This window comes from Ochotona princeps, chromosome Y (genome assembly GCF_030435755.1).
Source record: "Ochotona princeps isolate mOchPri1 chromosome Y, mOchPri1.hap1, whole genome shotgun sequence".
NCBI lineage: Eukaryota > Metazoa > Chordata > Mammalia > Lagomorpha > Ochotonidae > Ochotona > Ochotona princeps.
This window is the reverse complement of record NC_080866.1, coordinates 18,882-37,623: the sequence shown is the minus strand read 5'-3', so window position 1 is coordinate 37,623 and position 18,742 is coordinate 18,882. Positions and strand designations below refer to the sequence as shown.

Below are 18,742 nucleotides of genomic sequence, written 5' to 3'. Positions count from 1 at the left end.
TCGAAGCTCTTACAATGGCTCGCCAGCGGTATTTTCATCCTTTCAATAAAAAACCGACACTGCTTTTGCTTTCTCTTGTTTCCCTACTGAAAAGGCTCCTTCTCCCGGCTGATACCAGCAAGGGGCATTCAGCATCTCAAACTCCTTTGTCACAGGGTTCAAGATAATGCCTTTTCTTTATTTACGCTGCTTAGCGTGTCAACCATCGCCTGCACTCGCAACAGGGCGGACATGGACAACGGAAGGCCAGGCCCTCGGAAGCCCGTGGCAGAGGCTCCGGGACCAGCTCTGGTGGACAGTAGAAAGGACTGCAACCTGACACCGCCTGAGGAGACTTTCCTGACAGAATCGGGAGACACTTGCACGCACTCAGTGCGAAGGCCGCCCTGACGGTGTTCCAGAGAAAGGCTGACGTGCCCGAAGAGGCCCGCTGGCCCGCACACTGCGAAATCGAGGCTAATGTGGTTTGGCATTAAATAGGTTTACATTCCAAAAGAATATTGACTATTATTGTCTGGAAGTAATTCTCAAAATTACAAAGTCAGGATTACATAAATTACTCTGTATGTCTTTTTCAATATACACGGTCTTCTATATACATAGTATAGAAAAGCTAGTACGTTGGTTCAGCTATAATAATTGTGTCATAAAAAAGCAGATTATATATTTTGGCTGCAACGAAGCATGTTACACTTTTCAGTTTAGCTAGTGTATTTACAGAAGACTTACGCTTTAAAAGTGTCCCAACCCAAAGGAAAAAAAAACAAAAACAATAAATTAGATTTAAACCATTAATTTACATAATGCATATGCCTTTACTTACTTTCCTAACTGTTACAGTCTCTGAGAATCTGCTTGTCCAGCCTCTTTATCTGACCAGTTCGTTTTCCCAACGTGTACGTGTTGCGTCCCTCTAGCTGCTGTGTATTTGCTTTGAGGAAGCCCAGATGTGCAAGACTTTGAGTAGCTTGGTGGTGAAGTTTTGGGTCTGTTACTTTTTCCCACAGAAGAAGGAGCCAAGTTTCCGACCAGGCACCACTTCCTTAACTTAGCAACGAATAGAATAAAGAGATGACAACAGCAAGCAAGAGCACTGTTACTGAAAGCAACAGCTGCTGGAGCCAGATACAACGCTGAACTCGGTCTTCAAGCTTCCGATTGCTTTCTAGTAAACGGCTGAGCTGAAGAGGCAAAAAAAAGCAATGAAAAATTTGTATCAATATAGCAGTCATTTATCAAGTAGGAATATCAGGACTCTGAAAGGCTGGGGCTACAGAGACAAGGCATGGGGCTTGTCTGGCAGCTGGATAGGTCTGGCTTCCTCATTTACTCACTCAGGTCAGAGTAAACTTGGCTACACCCCCAAATTCTTTGCTACTGATTTTTACCCAAACGTTTACAAGGTTAGTAGATGTGCCCACCTAAGGTTGATTTACATTTACCAGTAACGGACTGTCGCTAGGAAGAAAGCACACTTACTTGTAGGTAGATGTCTTCGCCGGTTTTATCCGACACGTTAAAAGCGTTGTCTTTTAACGTAGGCATGTTTGGTTTACTGCTCTCAACAGTATGGCATCTTAACCTGGGAACGAAATCCAAAGAAATGCACTCTTTCAGTTTCAATCAATCTCCTGACAGAGTTAGATACACAAGTCAGCCTGTGGAGGGAAGGGAGCCTCATGCCTCTCTCCTGCTCCGCCTGCGGGGCAGCTCCCAGGTGTTCGTCCTACACTGGTTGCTCTTTCGTGTAAAAAGGGACACAGGGAGTGAGGCTACTCAGTCCTCCAAGGGAGTCCCCAGTCAGCTTTCTTACGGGGAATTCAGCAGAAGCCACTCAAACATCTCAGGACTTGAAGGCCACCATCCTTCCAGATGGGAGACGCTGCTGTCCTTGGGGCCTTGGTATCTAGTTTCCAAGCTCCCCCGTGTTTTTGGAGAAAATACGGCAAACCCTGAATCACAGCCAGTGAGAAGCTACCACCAGGAGCTGGTGAGACGAAAACCACTGCACCTCACGGGCAACAAACCGGAAGAAAACCCTCATTCTCCGGGACCGTTTCAGAAGGACTGCAAGTGAAGCTCTAACACTTTTGACATCAGCGGCGGAAACCTCCACTGTATCCCCACTGCCGTGCCTTGCATCAGCAAAACACAGCCAGACGAACGACGACAAACCAGGCGCTCCCGTAAAGTGACTGGTGGAACGCATCGAGCCACATCTCCATCCGCATGGCCTCTGCCCTCCCACTAAGGCCGACCCTCTCTCCAGTTCTGCCCCAACTCAGTCTTGTCAGGAACAGGAACGCCAGGTGACCGCTCTGTCCACTGCAGCTCGTGGGTACCTGGAAGTGTTTTCTGTACGGCCATCGGTGGTGGCCTCACCATGCACCCCGTCCACACCGCATGCTCCTAGATCAGCATCTTTGGCAGCACTTGTCACGTTGTCTTTTGAAAAGCATCCTCTTGGCTGCGCTTGGACGGCAGTCGCTGCAGAGTTCGCTTGCTGGTCCTCCTAACTCTGCTTCAATGTCCTTTCTCCATTTGGCTGCAGACTGTTCCTCCAGGCGAGGTCTATCTTACCTCCTCTCTGGCCGGGAAAACTGAAATCACAGCTGTCTTCTAAGCACCTGGCACCATGCTACCCGCACCCGGTGCCACTCCGAGCTGACCCTTAGGTTCCTCCCACCGCCACGGGACGTCCAGAGCACCCAACCCTAGTTTTGACAACCGAAAGTGTTTCTAGACATCGAGAAATGTTCCTCTGGGGAGGAAATCCGGCACTGCATCAATAAACCACAATTCCAATGAGGGGAGAAAAACCACGAGAGCTCGAAACACCGGGTAAAAGGCAACACAACACAGCCTTCGCCGTGCTTTCTCTTCTCTGTGCCTTCTCCAGGCACATATATAGGGATGCCTATAGCTTTTCCACCTCTTTTGTCAGGCATATTTTTGTGTGATTAGAGGGTTTTTTTTTAAGGCAGATGTACAGAGAGGAAGATCTTCCGTCCACTAATTCACTCCCCAAGTGAGCCACAACGGGCCGGTGCTGTACTGATCTGAAACCAGGAGCCAGGAGCCTCTTCCCGGTCTCCCACACGGGTGCAGGGTCCCAATGCACTGGGCCGTCCTCGACTGCTTCCCCAGGCCACAAGCAGGGAGCTGGATGGGAAGTGGAGCTGCCGGGATTAGAACCGGCGCCCATATGGGATCCCGGGGCTTTCAAGGCGAGGACTTTTAGCCGCTAGACCACGCCGCCGGGCCCTGTTATTATTATTAATATTATTTTTAATATTCATTTATTCATTAATTACATGGTATTAGATGATATGATTATTATTTTTTAAAGATTTATTTGTTTTTATTTATTTGTTTGTTTTGTTTTTAAATATTTATTTTATTTTTCATTACAAAGTCATATATACAGAGAGGAGGAGAGACAGAGAGGAAGATCCTCTGTCTGTTGATTCACTCCCCAAGTGACCGCAATGGCCGGTGCTACGCCGATCCAAAGCCAGGAGCCAGGAGCCTCTTCCGGGTCTCCCACGCGGGTGCAGGGGCCCACCTCGACTGCTTTCCCAGGCCACAAGCAGGGAGCTGGATGGGAAGTGGAGCCGCCAGGATTAGAACCGGCGCCCACATGGGATCCCGGGAGGAAGGGATGCTGACTGGCTGTGGCGGCCTGCTTCTCCCTCCGGTAAAGCTTACCTGTGTTCCATCACTTTGTTTCGAGGGACTTGCTTCCAGAACTGCGTCAATTCGGTCTGCCCCGTGCCGCACGACTGCTCCATTTCCGCGGCCATTATCAGGAAGCGGTCTTGGGCAGAGACGGTGAGACCTGTGTTCCGAAAAGGATATAACTTAGCCACCTGACGTCGCTGAAGAAAAAAGAAGGAAATGAAACCACCTTAAGGAAAAACTAAGTTCTAACAATGCAAGTTTTTTTTGTTGTTTTTTTATTGTTAATTATTTTGCCTTAAGGAAAAACTAAGTTCTAACAATGCAAGTTTGTTGTTTTTTTATTGTTAATTATTTTGCCTTAAAGAAAAACTAAGTTCGTTTTTTTTGTTGTTTTTTTATTGTTAATTATTTTGCCTTAAGGAAAAACTAAGTTCTAACAATGCAAGTTTTTTTTGTTGTTTTTTTATTGTTAATTATTTTGCCTTAAAGAAAAACTAAGTTCTAACAATGCAAGTTTTTTTTTTGTCTTAAAGAAAAACTAAGTTCTAACAATGCAAGTTTTTTTTTTGTCTTAAAGAAAAACTAAGTTCTAACAATGCAAGTTTTTTTTTTGTTTTTTTATTGTTAATTATTTTGCCTTAAGGAAAAACTAAGTTCTAACAATGCAAGTTTTTTTGTTGTTTTTTTATTGTTAATTATTTTGCCTTAAAGAAAAACTAAGTTCTAACAATGCAAGTTTTTTTTTTGTCTTAAAGAAAAACTAAGTTCTAACAATGCAAGTTTTTTTTTTTGTTTTTTTATTGTTAATTATTTTGCCTTAAAGAAAAACTAAGTTCTAACAATGCAAGTTTTTTTTGTTGTTTTTTTATTGTTAATTATTTTGCCTTAAAGAAAAACTAAGTTCTAACAATGCAAGTTTTTTTTTTGTCTTAAAGAAAAACTAAGTTCTAACAATGCAAGTTTTTTTTGTTGTTTTTTTATTGTTAATTATTTTGCCTTAAGGAAAAACTAAGTTCTAACAATGCAAGTTTTTTTTGTTGTTTTTTTATTGTTAATTATTTTGCCTTAAAGAAAAACTAAGTTCTAACAATGCAAGTTTTTTTTTTGTCTTAAAGAAAAACTAAGTTCTAACAATGCAAGTTTTTTTTTTGTCTTAAAGAAAAACTAAGTTCTAACAATGCAAGTTTTTTTTTTGTTTTTTTATTGTTAATTATTTTGCCTTAAGGAAAAACTAAGTTCTAACAATGCAAGTTTTTTTTTTTTGTTTTTTTATTGTTAATTATTTTGCCTTAAAGAAAAACTAAGTTCTAACAATGCAAGTTTTTTTTTTTTAATTTATTGTTAATTATTTTGCATTATGTGACAGTAACGAGCCCCGCCCCACCGCACCCGCTGAGGTCACCATGTTAACAACTCACCCCCGTGGGGAGACACGATTATATCCACAGACGCCCCGGGGTCACAGCTGCTGTTGCTTGGCTTGACCCGGTATTTTTCTGGAGCAGTTGTTCTCACCTGTTTTACAAACACAGAGTTCACAGCATAACCTCCATGTTTCCGGCTTAACAACGACTTGGAAACAAACCAAATCCAGAAACGGATAATGAATGATCCGAGAGTTTACGAAGCAGCTTTGCGGCTTATGCACAGAATGGATTTTTTTTTTTTCCCCTCCCAAGGGGACAGAAGCATCTCAACCTATAGAAAAAGGTGTTCCTAAGTTACTTCGCCTTCCTGTTGAGGAAAAATCTTCATTCATTCGAGAAATATTGCTGTGCCCATTTGATGATGTAGATTCACGCACATATACGCAAATCACGCGAGGCTGGTGTAACGGCTCAGTCGGTGAATCCTTCTCCTTCAACCGCTGGCATCCCGAATGGGCAATGGTTCTTGTCCCGGCTGCTCCACTTTCAGTCCTGCCTGTGGTCTCGGAAAGCACTCAACAACGTCTCAAAGCCTTGGGACGATGAACCCGCGTGGGAGACCCTGAAGAGGCTCCTGGCTCCTGGCTTCAGATCGGCTCAGCTCTGGCCACTGAGGCCATTTGGGAAGTACGAGCTTTGCTGCAAATTGAGCTTTGCAACATTCAATTTTGTGCTACTTCCTGCTCAGGATCAGGTCAGATCCAATATTAATTACACTCCGGAATATTCTGCCAAGAACGATTCTTCTTGGGGGTTTGATTTTAAGCAGATCCTAAATCCCGGGGGTTGTTCGGACCCGAGCCCATTATTATTATTATTACACTTTTAAGACTGAGGCAGACAGGGCAGGCAGTGGCTAAGATGCTGCTTGGGATGCCTGCGTCCCACGACGTGACGTACGGCACGTGACGCAAGTACGTGAGCGACTGCCGGCCCCGGGGGAGACCCAGCTGCGTTTCTGGCTCCTGTGTCGGGATTGTGGAGCCTTGGCTGTCGTGAGCATGTGGCGTGCGAGCAAGCCGAGGGAGGCTCTGTGTCTGTGCGTCTCTCTGCCTTGCAAATACGGAAAATAAAATAAAATAATAAAATAAAATAAAATAAAATAAAATAAAATAAAAAGTAAATATAGAATTTGAAGATGTTCAGATGGAGCCTTGCTATTTCTCTCCCTTTCCACCTGTAAGTCTTTCAAATAAATACATCTTTCCTAGAGAGAGGAGACAGTGTAACAGGCCCAAGAGTAGAAATCAAAACACCACGCACATTTAACAGTCGTCCATCTTTCAGTTAGACTGTGTCTAGAACAGTTACCACGTTACATTTTTACAAATAACTTGCTTATTTTGTCTTGCAGATACTTACCTTAAAGGCCACTATATTCTTCGTTACATTTGTCAGCACTATTAGGGTTTTCTTCTCTCCAGACTCCATACTTCCAAAATGCAGCTCTTCAGCCGGGCTACGCGATCACAAAAACACAGAGACTCCGTATGACGCACAGTCAACGACAACGTCCTTGTAACCTCCGACAAAAATGCCCGGCTGATATTGTGTGCTCATTTGGGTAAAGAGATTTTTACCGGGAGGACGACACAAAACGACAACAACAACGATAAAATGGGATTTTACATTTGGGTGCTATGGATTCAGTGTCTGCCATTGAACAAGTCCTATGGTTTTCATGAATGCCCCGGGATCCCATATGGGCGCCGGTTCTAGTCCCGGCAGCTCCACTTCCCATCCAGCTCCCTGCTTGTGGCCTGGGAAAGCAGTCGAGGACGGCCCAAAGCCTTGGGACCCTGCACCTGTGTGGGAGACCCGGAAGAGGCTCCTGGCTCCTGGCTTCAGATCGGCGCGCATCGGCCGTTGCGGCTCACTTGGGGAGTGAATCATCGGACGGAAGATCTTCCTCTCTGTCTCTCCTCCTCTCTGTATATCTGACTTTGTAATAAAAAATTGTAATAAAAATAAACCACTTTCCAATAAAAATAAAAATAAATCTTAAAAACAACCCAGTAACTCAACAATAGCTTACTTAAATTTAATGTTGCTAATCAGGAAATCTCAGAATAGATGTTTTTAATGTTTGGTTGTACGAGGGGGTCTTTGAAAAAGTCCACCAAAAATACATATTAAAAAAAAAAAAAAAAACTACACCTGGGTTTCAAAAAAAATTTTCTTTGCGCTGACATTCAATGCGTGATTTGATTCAATTTTCTACAAACTTTCGGCGGCGGGAAAGACGTCTTTCCATAATGATGTTTTAAAACGTCCAACGCGGGGCGTCGACGAGCGACCGCAATTTCCGCAGCCTGGATTCAGGCTTTACTCCGAAACTTATTTTTTTTTCGGGGTCACATTCACCTTTTAGGAGGTGAAACCGACACACGCCCACTTCGGTGGCGTTTTTGTGACATTCTTGAGGTTGTGCGGCAGGAAGATGCGGAAATGATGCAATTATGCAGATTTGTGGGAATACACGAGTGCATTTTTTTTATGAATATACGAGGTTTCTGTGACCAGTCTAGAGTTTTCTAAACTTGCAGCTCCCTCGAGAGGATCGAGAAAAGCCACAAATGTCCGGCCCGGGATTACCTGATATGCAGCAAAGGCCCTTTGAAGACACTCGAGGGTTTCTTGAAAGATTTCACCTTCGCGTCGCCTTTCTCGTTTTCTTCTGCTTTGGGAGGAGGTTCCGACGGCTTAGCCTAAGTCGCGGGAAAGGAAGAGGGGAGGGATACGGAAATGTTGCTTTTGTTTATAAAAATGACTTTGTATCCGTCCGTCTGTCCTTGTTTATAAAAATGACTTTGTATCCGTCCCTCTGTCCTTGTTTATAAAAATGACTTTGTATCCGTCCCTCTGTCCTTATTTATGAAAATAATTGTATCCGTCCCTCTGTCCTTATTTATGAAAATGAGTTTGTATCCGTCCCTCTGTCCTTATTTATAAACATAATTGTATCCGTCCGTCTGTCCTTGTTTATAAAAATAATTGTATCCGTCCGTCTGTCCTTGTTTATAAAAATAATTGTATCCGTCCGTCTGTCCTTGTTTATAAAAATGACTTTGTATCCGTCCCTCTGTCCTTGTTTATAAAAATAATTGTATCTGTCCCTCTGTCCTTGTTTATAAAAATAACTTTGTATCCGTCCGTCTGTCCAAAGTTACCTTCTTCGGAAGGGTTGTTTGTTCTTCGTGAACAGTGGTTTCCGGGGTGTCTTTGCCGTCGCTCTCCGTGTCGTCTCTACTGGAAGTCTCGTCCTCGCTGGTGACGGGCCCGTTCTCGCACAACGGGGTCTGGAAGTCATCGTCCACCAGCGGGGGATAGCTGTACCTGAAAGGATCCTACAGGAGAGACGGGCCGTGAGGGCGCGGCGAGCCGTCCGTCCGGCGAAGAAAACGTAGATGTCATTAATGAAGTAACAATAATGAATAATTTCAGAAAGAAAAATATTTTCAAAAAAATGTAATAATAAATAATTTCAGGAAAAAAAGAATCTCAGAAAAAAAATAGAAATATTTTCAAAAAAGATGTAATTAATGAAGTAAAATAATCTCAGAAAAAAAAATATTTTCAAAAAAAATGTAATAATAATTTCAGAAAAAAAGAAAAATATTTTCCAAAAAAATGTAATAATAATTTCAGAAAAAAAAAGAAAAATATTTTCAAAAAAATGTAATAATAATTTCAGAAAAAAAAAGAAAAATATTTTCAAAAAAAATGTAATTAATGAAGTAAAAATAATAAATAATCTCAGAAAAAAAAAGAAAAATATTTTCAAAAAAAATGTAATTAATGAAAAATAAATAATTTCAGAAAAAAAAGAAAAATATTTTCAAAAAAATGTCATTAATGAAGTAAAAATAATAATTTCAGAAAAAAAAAATATTTTCAAAAAAAATGTAATAAATAATTTCAGAAAAAAAAAGAAAAATATTTTCAAAAAAATGTAATAATAAATAATCTCAGAAAAAAAAGAAAAATATTTTCAAAAAAAATGTAATTAATGAAGTAAAAATAATAAATAATCTCAGAAAAAAAAGAAAAATATTTTCAAACAAAATGTAATAATAATTTCAGAAAAAAAAAAGAAAAATATTTTCCAAAAAAATGTAATTAATGAAGTAAAAATAATAAATAATTTCAGAAAAAAAAGAAAAATATTTTCAAAAAAATGTAATAAATAATTTCAGAAAAAAAAAAGAAAAATATTTTCAAAAAAGTGTAATTAATGAAGTAAAAATAATAAATAATTTCAGAAAGAAAAGAAAAATATTTTCAAAAAAAATGTAATTAATGAAGTAAAAATAATAAATAATTTCAGAAAAAAAAAAGAATATTTTCAAAAAGCAGTCGGAAGCAGGACAAAGTTGCATCGAACGAATTCAAGAGCTTCCGATCCACGTCTAGACCTTGGAATACTACGCAGCCACAAACAGGCGAGTTTGCCATACACGGGCTCGGAATGATTTCCAAGAGAAAGGATCCCGGAATGCACGAGGTTGTAGAAACACACAAGCTGTTTTCCGGTGGTAAGCGGAAGGAAGAATTATATTATTGTATTTATATTATTATATTATTATAGATTATATATTACATATTATATTATATATTATTATGTATCATTATATTATTATATATAATATATTATTATATATTATATAATATATATTATATATCATCATATATTATATTTCATATATATTATTATTATGTGTTATTATATTATTATGTATAATAAATGTTATTATATATTATATAATGTATTATTATGTTATATATTATTATATATCATATATATCATTATATATTATTATATATTATATAATATATATTATATATAATATATCATTATATATTATATTTTATATATATTATGTATTATTATTATGTATTATTATTATATATTATTATATATAATAAATATTATTATATATCATATCATGTATTATCATATTATATATTATTATATGTTATATATATTATATGTTATATAATATATATTATATATAATATATCATTATATATTATATATTATGTATTACATATTATATTATACATTATATATTATTATTATGTATTGTTATTACATATTATTATATATAATAAAAATTATTATATATTATATAATGTATATTATATATTATTATATATCATATATATTATTATACATATTATTATATATTATATAATATATTTATATTATTATATTATATATTATATGATATATATTATATATCATTATATATTATTATATATTATATATTATAATTCTTATATATTACATACTATATATATTATATTTATATTATTATGTTATTATATATTATATACTATGTATTATATAGTATAATCATTATATATAATATAATATATAATATATATTATATTATTTATTATATATTACATAATACATAGATTATATTTATATTATTATGTTATTATATATTATATACTATATACTACATATTATAATTATTATATATAATATAATATATAGTATATTATATATATTATATTTATATGTTACATAATACATAGATATTTATATTATTATATATTATATAATATATATCATATAATATATCATTATACACTATTCTATATTATAATTATATATTACATAATATATATTATATTTATATGTTACATAATACATATATTATATTTTTATTATCATGTTACTATATTTCTATTATTATATTATCTGCTTATCTTTACAATCCACGTCTCCGGAAAGTCACGAAGGAAACTCCGATGACGGGAGGCGCAGGGGCAGGGCAAGGCGTGGGCGACATTTTCCCGAAGCCTCGTTTCCGCACGCCCCGCCCGGAAGCGTCCGTTTTCCGCGGGACGTGAGCGCGGCCTCGTCCGCCCCCGCCCAGCCCGGTTTTCAAAGCAGCCTTCGATTCACGGCCTCTACTTACGGTCCCGCCCATGTGAGGAGGCAGGTACTCGACGCCGACGTAGTCCTGGACCTCGCTTTTGCTCGTGAACTTCAACAGACTCACAGCCTCCGGACCGAGCCAAGTTTTCACGATCCTGAAAGCGGCTGAGGAGAAAAAACGAAACAGGACAAAAATCCCATGGGGCCGCCGGTTCGAATCCCGGCGGCTCCACTTCCTCTCTGTCTTTGTCATCAAAATAAATAAATCTTTAAAAAAAAATAATAGCATGTAATACCATGTAATTAATGAATAAATGAATATTAATATTAAAAATCAATGAATATTAAAATAATAATAATAATAATAATAGGGCCCGGCGGCGTGGCCTAGTGGCTCGCCTTGATCCCATATGGCCGCTGGTTCGAATCCCGGCGGCTCCACTTCCTCTCTGTCTCTCCACCTGTCGGTGTGTCTGACTTTGTCATAAAAATAAAATAAATCTTTAAAAAATTAATAATAATACCATGTAATACCATGCAATTAATGAATAAATGAATATTAAAATACTAATAATAATAATAATAATAATAATAACAATAGGGCTCGGCAGCACTTGATACCATAGGGCTGCTGGTTCGAATCCCGGCAGCTCCACTTCCTCTCTGCCTCTCCTCCTCTCGGTGGATCTGACTTTGTAATGAAAATAAATAAATCTTTTTTTTCTTTAATTTATTTATTATTTTTAATTCATTAATTACATTGTATTACGTGACACAGCCAAATAAATATCTTTGAAAAATAATAATAATAGCATGTAATACAATGTAATTAATGAATAAATGAATAATAATAATAATAATAATAACAGGGCCCGGCGGCGTGGCCTAGTGGCTCGCCTTGATCCCACAGGGCCGCCGGTTCGAATCCCGGCTGCTCCGCTTCCCGTACAACTCGCTGCCTGTGGCCCGGGGGAGCAGTCGGGGATGGACCAAGTCCTTGGGACCCTGCGCCCGCGTGGGGGACCCAGAAGAGGCTCCTGGCTCCTGGCTTCGGATCGGCTCCGCCGCAGCCGTAGCGGCCGTTTGCGGGGCGAATCAGCGGTCGAAAGGTCTTCCTCTCTGTCCCTCCTTCTCTAAGTCTGCCTTTCTCATGAAAATCGACACATCTTGAAAAATAGACTGAGAAATACGGTTTCACGGGCAAAGGAAAAGAAACGAAGTGCGACGTTTTGTTCTAAGACGTTTTTGGGAAGCGCACGGGAACGTACTCACCGTTCATTATCCAAGGCATGTCGAAGATGACGATTTTCGCTGCGGGGTGAAAAGAGAAAAGTCGCGGAATGCGGTTTAGGTGAAACGGCACCGTCAACAACCTCGAAATCTGCATTTCAGGACCGACCCGGAGGGCCCGATCAATTCAAGAGACTGACGCGTCGGTGCCTGCAAAGTCACATGACGCAGCCGGACGCACATATTATCTTTAGCTGAACGATTGTCCGGATATAAATATATATATATATAAGTATATATATATACACAAATATATAAATATAAATGTATAAATATAAATGTATATAAAAATATAAATATATAAACATAAACATATAAATATATAAATATAAATATATATAAATATGAATATATAAATATATAAATATATAAATATAAATATATAAATATGAATACATATAAATATTTATAAATATACAAGTATATGAATATATAAATATAAATGAACATATAAATACATAAATATAAATATGTGAATATATAAATATATATAAATATATATGAATATATAAATATAAATATATAAATATATAAATGTAGATATATGAATATATAAATATTCAAATATATAAATATGTGAATATAAAAATATATGAATGTATAAATATTTAAATATAAATATATGAATATATGGATATATATAAATATAAAGACATAAAAATATATATGAATATATAAATATGAATATATAAATATATATGAATATATGAAGATAAATATATGAATATAAATATATAAATGTAGATATATGAATGTAAATATATAAATATGTATGAATATATAAATATAAATGCATAAATATATATGAATATATGAATATAAATATATAAATGTGTATGAACATATAAATGTAAACATATGTGAATATTTAAATATAAGAATATAAATATATGAATATGTAAGTATATGTGAATATATAAATGTAAAAGTATAAATAGATAAATATATATGAATATATAAATATAAATATATAAATGTAGATATATGAATGTAAAAATATAAATATATAAATATAAATATTTAAAAACATATATATATATGTAAATATCTAGATTTTTGTCAATAATAACTGTTCAACAACGGTCTAGTTTACGCACCAAGGTCGCGTCCAGGCAGGAAGCCCCGTGATGAAAAAAATATTATTTGTGACGAACGCCCAAAATATTAGGAGAAATAAGACAAGCTTGGGAATAAATGGGTTTTTAGGGATGTGTGTGTGTGTATTTTACACGAGGTCACAAATATTAAACAGTTGAGAATTTAAACTCGTTTCCTATAAATTAGGGCGATCGTTACTTGTGAGAAACAAAGTCTCGGGCACAGAGACTTATTTACAGGATCGTGCTTCACAATTCTCACGCGTTGTCTACGATTTGCATGCGATCTGCATACAATTTGCATACAATCTGCATACAATTTGCATGCGATTTGCATACGTGATATTTTGAAGCACTGAGTTACTTACACAGGTATCTGGGGTAATAAACCTTAAAGCAGTTGACGATGAAACGCACGAAGTCCATGTCCTGAAAGGGAAGACAGGATGTTTGAGACGGGCCGGGTTCGATAGCCCGGACGCCGGTGTAGACGGGTGTGCAGTTTCGCGTGGCCCGGCGGCTGAGGGCCTCGCCTCGATCCCACGGGGCCGCCGGTTCGAATCCCGGCTCCTCCTCTCAGTAGATCTGACTTTGTCATCAAAATAAATAAATCTTAAAAAATAATAATATCATGTAATACCATGTAATTAATGAATAAATGAATATTAATCTTAAAAATAAATGAATATTAAAATAATAATAATAATAGGGCCCAGCAGTGTGGCCTAGTGGCTGAGGTCCTCGCCTCGATCCCATGTGGCCGCCGGTTCGAATCCCGGCAGCTCCACTTCCTCTCTGTCTCTCCTCCTCTCAGTAGATCTGACTTTGTAATAAAAATAAAGAAATCTTAAAAAAATAATAATAATATCATGTAATGAATAAATGAATATTAATCTTAAAAATCAATGAATATTAAAATAATAATAATAATAATAGGGCCTGGCGGCGTGGCCTAGTGGCTCGCCTTGATCCCATAGGGCCGCCGGTTCGAATCCCGGAGGCTCCAGTTCCTCTCTGTCTCTCCTCCTCTCGGTGTGTCTGACTTTGTCATCAAAATAAATAATAAATCTTTAAAAAATAATAATAACAGCATGTAGTACCATGGAACTAACGAATAAATGAATATTAAAATAAAAATAAATTTTTAAAATTAATTTATTATTTTTAATTCATTCATTACATTGTATTATGTGACACAGCCAAATAAATAAATCTTTAAAAAATAATAATATCATCTAATACCATGTAATTAATGAATAAATGAATATTAAAATAATAATAATAATAATAATAGGGCTCGGCAGCGCCTTGATCCCATGTGGCCGCCGGTTCGAATCCCGGCAGCTCCACTTCCTCTCTGTCTCTCCTCCTCTCGGTGTGTCTCACTTTGTAATAAAAATAAAATAAATCTTTTTTTTTAAATTTATTATTTTTAATTCCTTAATCACATCGTATGATGTGACACAGCCAGATAAATAAATCTTTATAAAAAAGATGATATGACGTTATGCATAACAACAACGGAAAAACAAAAACCATACATGGCCGTCCTTAGTTATTTTAAGTGTTAATTATAACCTCCAGTCCACAATAAAATATCTTTGTTCCGCATTCTCGGAGAACTTTCCGGAGCTTCTTGTAGAACACGTCTTCCCGAAGAGGAGCTCCGAACGACTTTTCCTTCCAGTCCGTCCTTAGTGATATCTACGCTCTCAGGCACAGCATTTCGGATAAAGTGGATTTTGATTATAAGAATTTGATGATAAAATTTTTAAACATTTATATATTATATATATATATATTTTTTTTCTAATTTTCCATTATATTAGAGTCATTTTCAGTCGTAAGCAAAGAAATAGCATTTTAATTAATGCGTGCTTGAATGTAACTTCCCTATGTTCAATGGCACTAAATATGCATATTAAATATTAAATCCTATTTTGAGAAAAATTAAAAAAGAAAAAGAATGTGAATACAAGACTAGGTTTTTTAAGATGCTTCGGCAAACAGACTTTCGAGAACGTGGCTCTGCGAATCTCATTAGCTGACGGTAATTAATTAGCTGACGGTAATTAATTAGCTGACGGTAATTAATTAGCTGACGGTAATTAGCTGACGGTAATTAGCTGACGGTAATTAGCATTAACGTGACAAAGACCCAGGAACCCAAATTTAAAGGCGAGTAGGTTTTACCTAATTTTTTTTTTTTAATTAGTCCGCGTCTGACGTCACGCAACCCAAGAGGGCAAGAAAATGTTCATTAAAAATAAATTAATCTCCAACAACGTCGTGAGGTTTTAGTCCGCGTCTGACGTCACTCAACCCGAGAGGGAAAGAAAATCTTCATTAAAATTAATTAAAAATTCTCAAAAGAAAAGCACTCACTATGCTGTTCAGTCCAGTGTCCGAGAGGTCGAACATCACCGTCACGGGCTTCCCGTTCTCGCGCCTGGCGTAACGTTCCAACCAGAACGCGATGAGCTTCTTCTTGTCCAGGATGGTTTTCTGGTCTTTCACGTGGTATTTCACTCGGATCCAGACTGAGGGCGGAGAGATCGAGAATGAGAGTCAGGTCCGCGGCATTACAATATTATTCATCAGTATGTGTATATATATATATAATTTTCCTAATTATTCATATACTATATATATATATATAATTTTCCTAATTATTCATATACTATATATATATAATTTTCCTAATTATTCATATACTTTATATATATATATAATTTTCCTATTTGAGTATGTGTATATATATATATAATTTTCCTAATTATTCATATACTTTATATATATATATAATTTTCCTATTTGAGTATGTGTGTATATATATAATTTTCCTAATTATTCATATACTATATATATATAATTTTCCTAATTATTCATATACTTTATATATATATATAATTTTCCTATTTGAGTATGTGTGTATATATATAATTTTCCTAATTATTCATATACTATATATATATATATATAATTTTCCTATTTGAGTATGTGTATATATATATATATATAATTTCCCTAATTATTCATATACTATATATATATATAATTTTCCTATTTGAGTATGTGTATATATATATAATTTTCCTAATTATTCATATACTATATATATATATAATTTTCCTATTTGAGTATGTGTGTATATATATATATATAATTTTCCTAATTATTCATATACTATATATAAATATATAATTTTCCTATTTGAGTATGTGTATATATATATAATTTTCCTAATTATTCATATACTATATATATATAATTTTCCTAATTATTCATATACTATATATATATAATTTCCCTAATTATTCATATACTATATATATATATATAATTTTCCTATTTGAGTATGTGTATATATATATAATTTTCCTAATTATTCATATACTATATATATATATAATTTTCCTATTTGAGTATGTGTGTATATATATATATATAATTTTCCTAATTATTCATATACTATATATAAATATATAATTTTCCTATTTGAGTATGTGTATATATATATAATTTTCCTAATTATTCATATACTATATATATATATAATTTTCCTATTTGAGTATGTGTATATATATATAATTTTCCTAATTATTCATATACTATATATATATATAATTTTCCTATTTGAGTATGTGTGTATATATATATATATAATTTTCCTAATTATTCATATACTATATATAAATATATAATTTTCCTATTTGAGTATGTGTATATATATATAATTTTCCTAATTATTCATATACTATATATATATAATTTTCCTAATTATTCATCTACTATATATATATAATTTTCCTAATTATTCATATACTTTATATATATATATAATTTTCCTATTTGAGTATGTGTGTATATATATAATTTTCCTAATTATTCATATACTATATATATATATATATAATTTTCCTATTTGAGTATGTGTATATATATATATAATTTTCCTTGCCTTGATCCCATGTGGCCGCTGGTTCGAATCCCGGCAGCTCCACTTCCTCTCTGTCTCTGTTCCTCTCAGTATATCTGACTTTGTCATCAAAATAAAATAAATCTTTAAAAGAAAAAAAAGAATACTTGGGTTGTAAGTTAAGGGGAACAAGAAAATGCAGAATCAAGAATACTTGATAAAAGTCATCGTGCCGTTGTCTGTGACCTGGGAAGGTTCCCGGGGTGACGGGGCAGAGGTTAAACGTCCCTTACCGGGAAGGCACGGGACCGCAGATGCTCCCGATTCTGGATTTGTTTTAGATTTGGGAATATCGCCAGACACACCGAGAGGAGGAGAGACAGAGAGGAAGTGGAGCTGCCGGGATTCGAACCAGCGGCCACATGGGATCGAGGCGAGGACCTTAGCTGCCAGGCCACGCCGCCGAGCCCTATTATTGTTATTAATATTAATATTCGTTTATTCATTAATTACATTGTATTCCATGATATTATTATAATTTTTTAAACATTTATTTATTTTGATGACAAAGTCAGACATACTGAGAGGAGGAGCCGGGATTCGAACCGGCGGCCCTATGGGATCAAGGCGAGGACTTTCGCCACCAGGCCATGCCGCCAGGCCCTATTATTATTATTATTATTATTTTAATATTCATTTATTTTTAATATTAATCTTCATTTATTCATTACATGGTATTACATGATATTATTATTATTTTTTAAAGATTTATTTTGATGACAAAGTCAGATCCACCGAGAGGAGGAGAGACAGAGAGGAAGTGGAGCTGCCGGGATTCGAACCAGCGGCCCTATGGGATCGAGGCGCTGCCGAGCCCTATTATTATTATTATTATTATTATTATTTTAATATTCATTTATTTTTAATATTAATCTTCATTTATTCATTACATGGTATGACATGGTATTATTATTATTTTTTTAAGATTTATTTATCTTTACGACAAAGGTTCACCGAGTGACTGTCGGTGAGTGTCCAGAGACACGTACGTGTCCGCTCGGCGATCGACTTACACAGCTTGTTGCCCTCTCTGTCGTAACCGTGGAGATAAATTCCGCCCATTTCCAGTAGCCATCGAGGGATGGACGACTCGGTAAGATCTAGAAAAGGATCAGCTTTCGTCAGTGACGGCCGTTCGGGTCCTGGAAGATCAAACTCACAGGGTGAGAGTCAACGTTGCGGAGGAGTGACTTGTTGGAAAGAAATTAGAGGAACATTTGCAACTGGCGTTAGAAATGCAAATTTCCAACCAGTATCGGACTCAGAAATGGAAAGAAATTAAAGTAGCCGCCTTCAGGGTTAAGTTGAGCCACTTACCGTGGACGCACATCTCCTTGCGCCACTGGAAACTCTCGTCGAGCATCTTGAGCGTCTCCTC

At 35.7% G+C, this 18,742-nt stretch overlaps 1 protein-coding gene across 1 annotated transcript; it reads right to left on the bottom strand.

Moving 5' to 3' along the window:
- Window positions 1-359: 359 nt before the first annotated feature.
- LOC131478762 (motile sperm domain-containing protein 2-like) lies at window positions 360-18,742 on the bottom strand. Its single transcript, XM_058659324.1, has 13 exons — window positions 18,682-18,742; window positions 18,378-18,464; window positions 15,771-15,925; window positions 13,754-13,814; window positions 12,271-12,309; window positions 11,039-11,163; window positions 8,279-8,455; window positions 7,704-7,816; window positions 6,471-6,567; window positions 5,100-5,196; window positions 3,709-3,838; window positions 1,480-1,582; window positions 360-1,181 (listed from the first exon to the last, which is right to left on the bottom strand). Exons 1-13 carry the CDS (start codon window positions 18,725-18,727, stop codon window positions 1,044-1,046), a joined length of 1,368 nt encoding a protein of 455 aa, XP_058515307.1. The 5' UTR covers window positions 18,728-18,742; the 3' UTR covers window positions 360-1,043.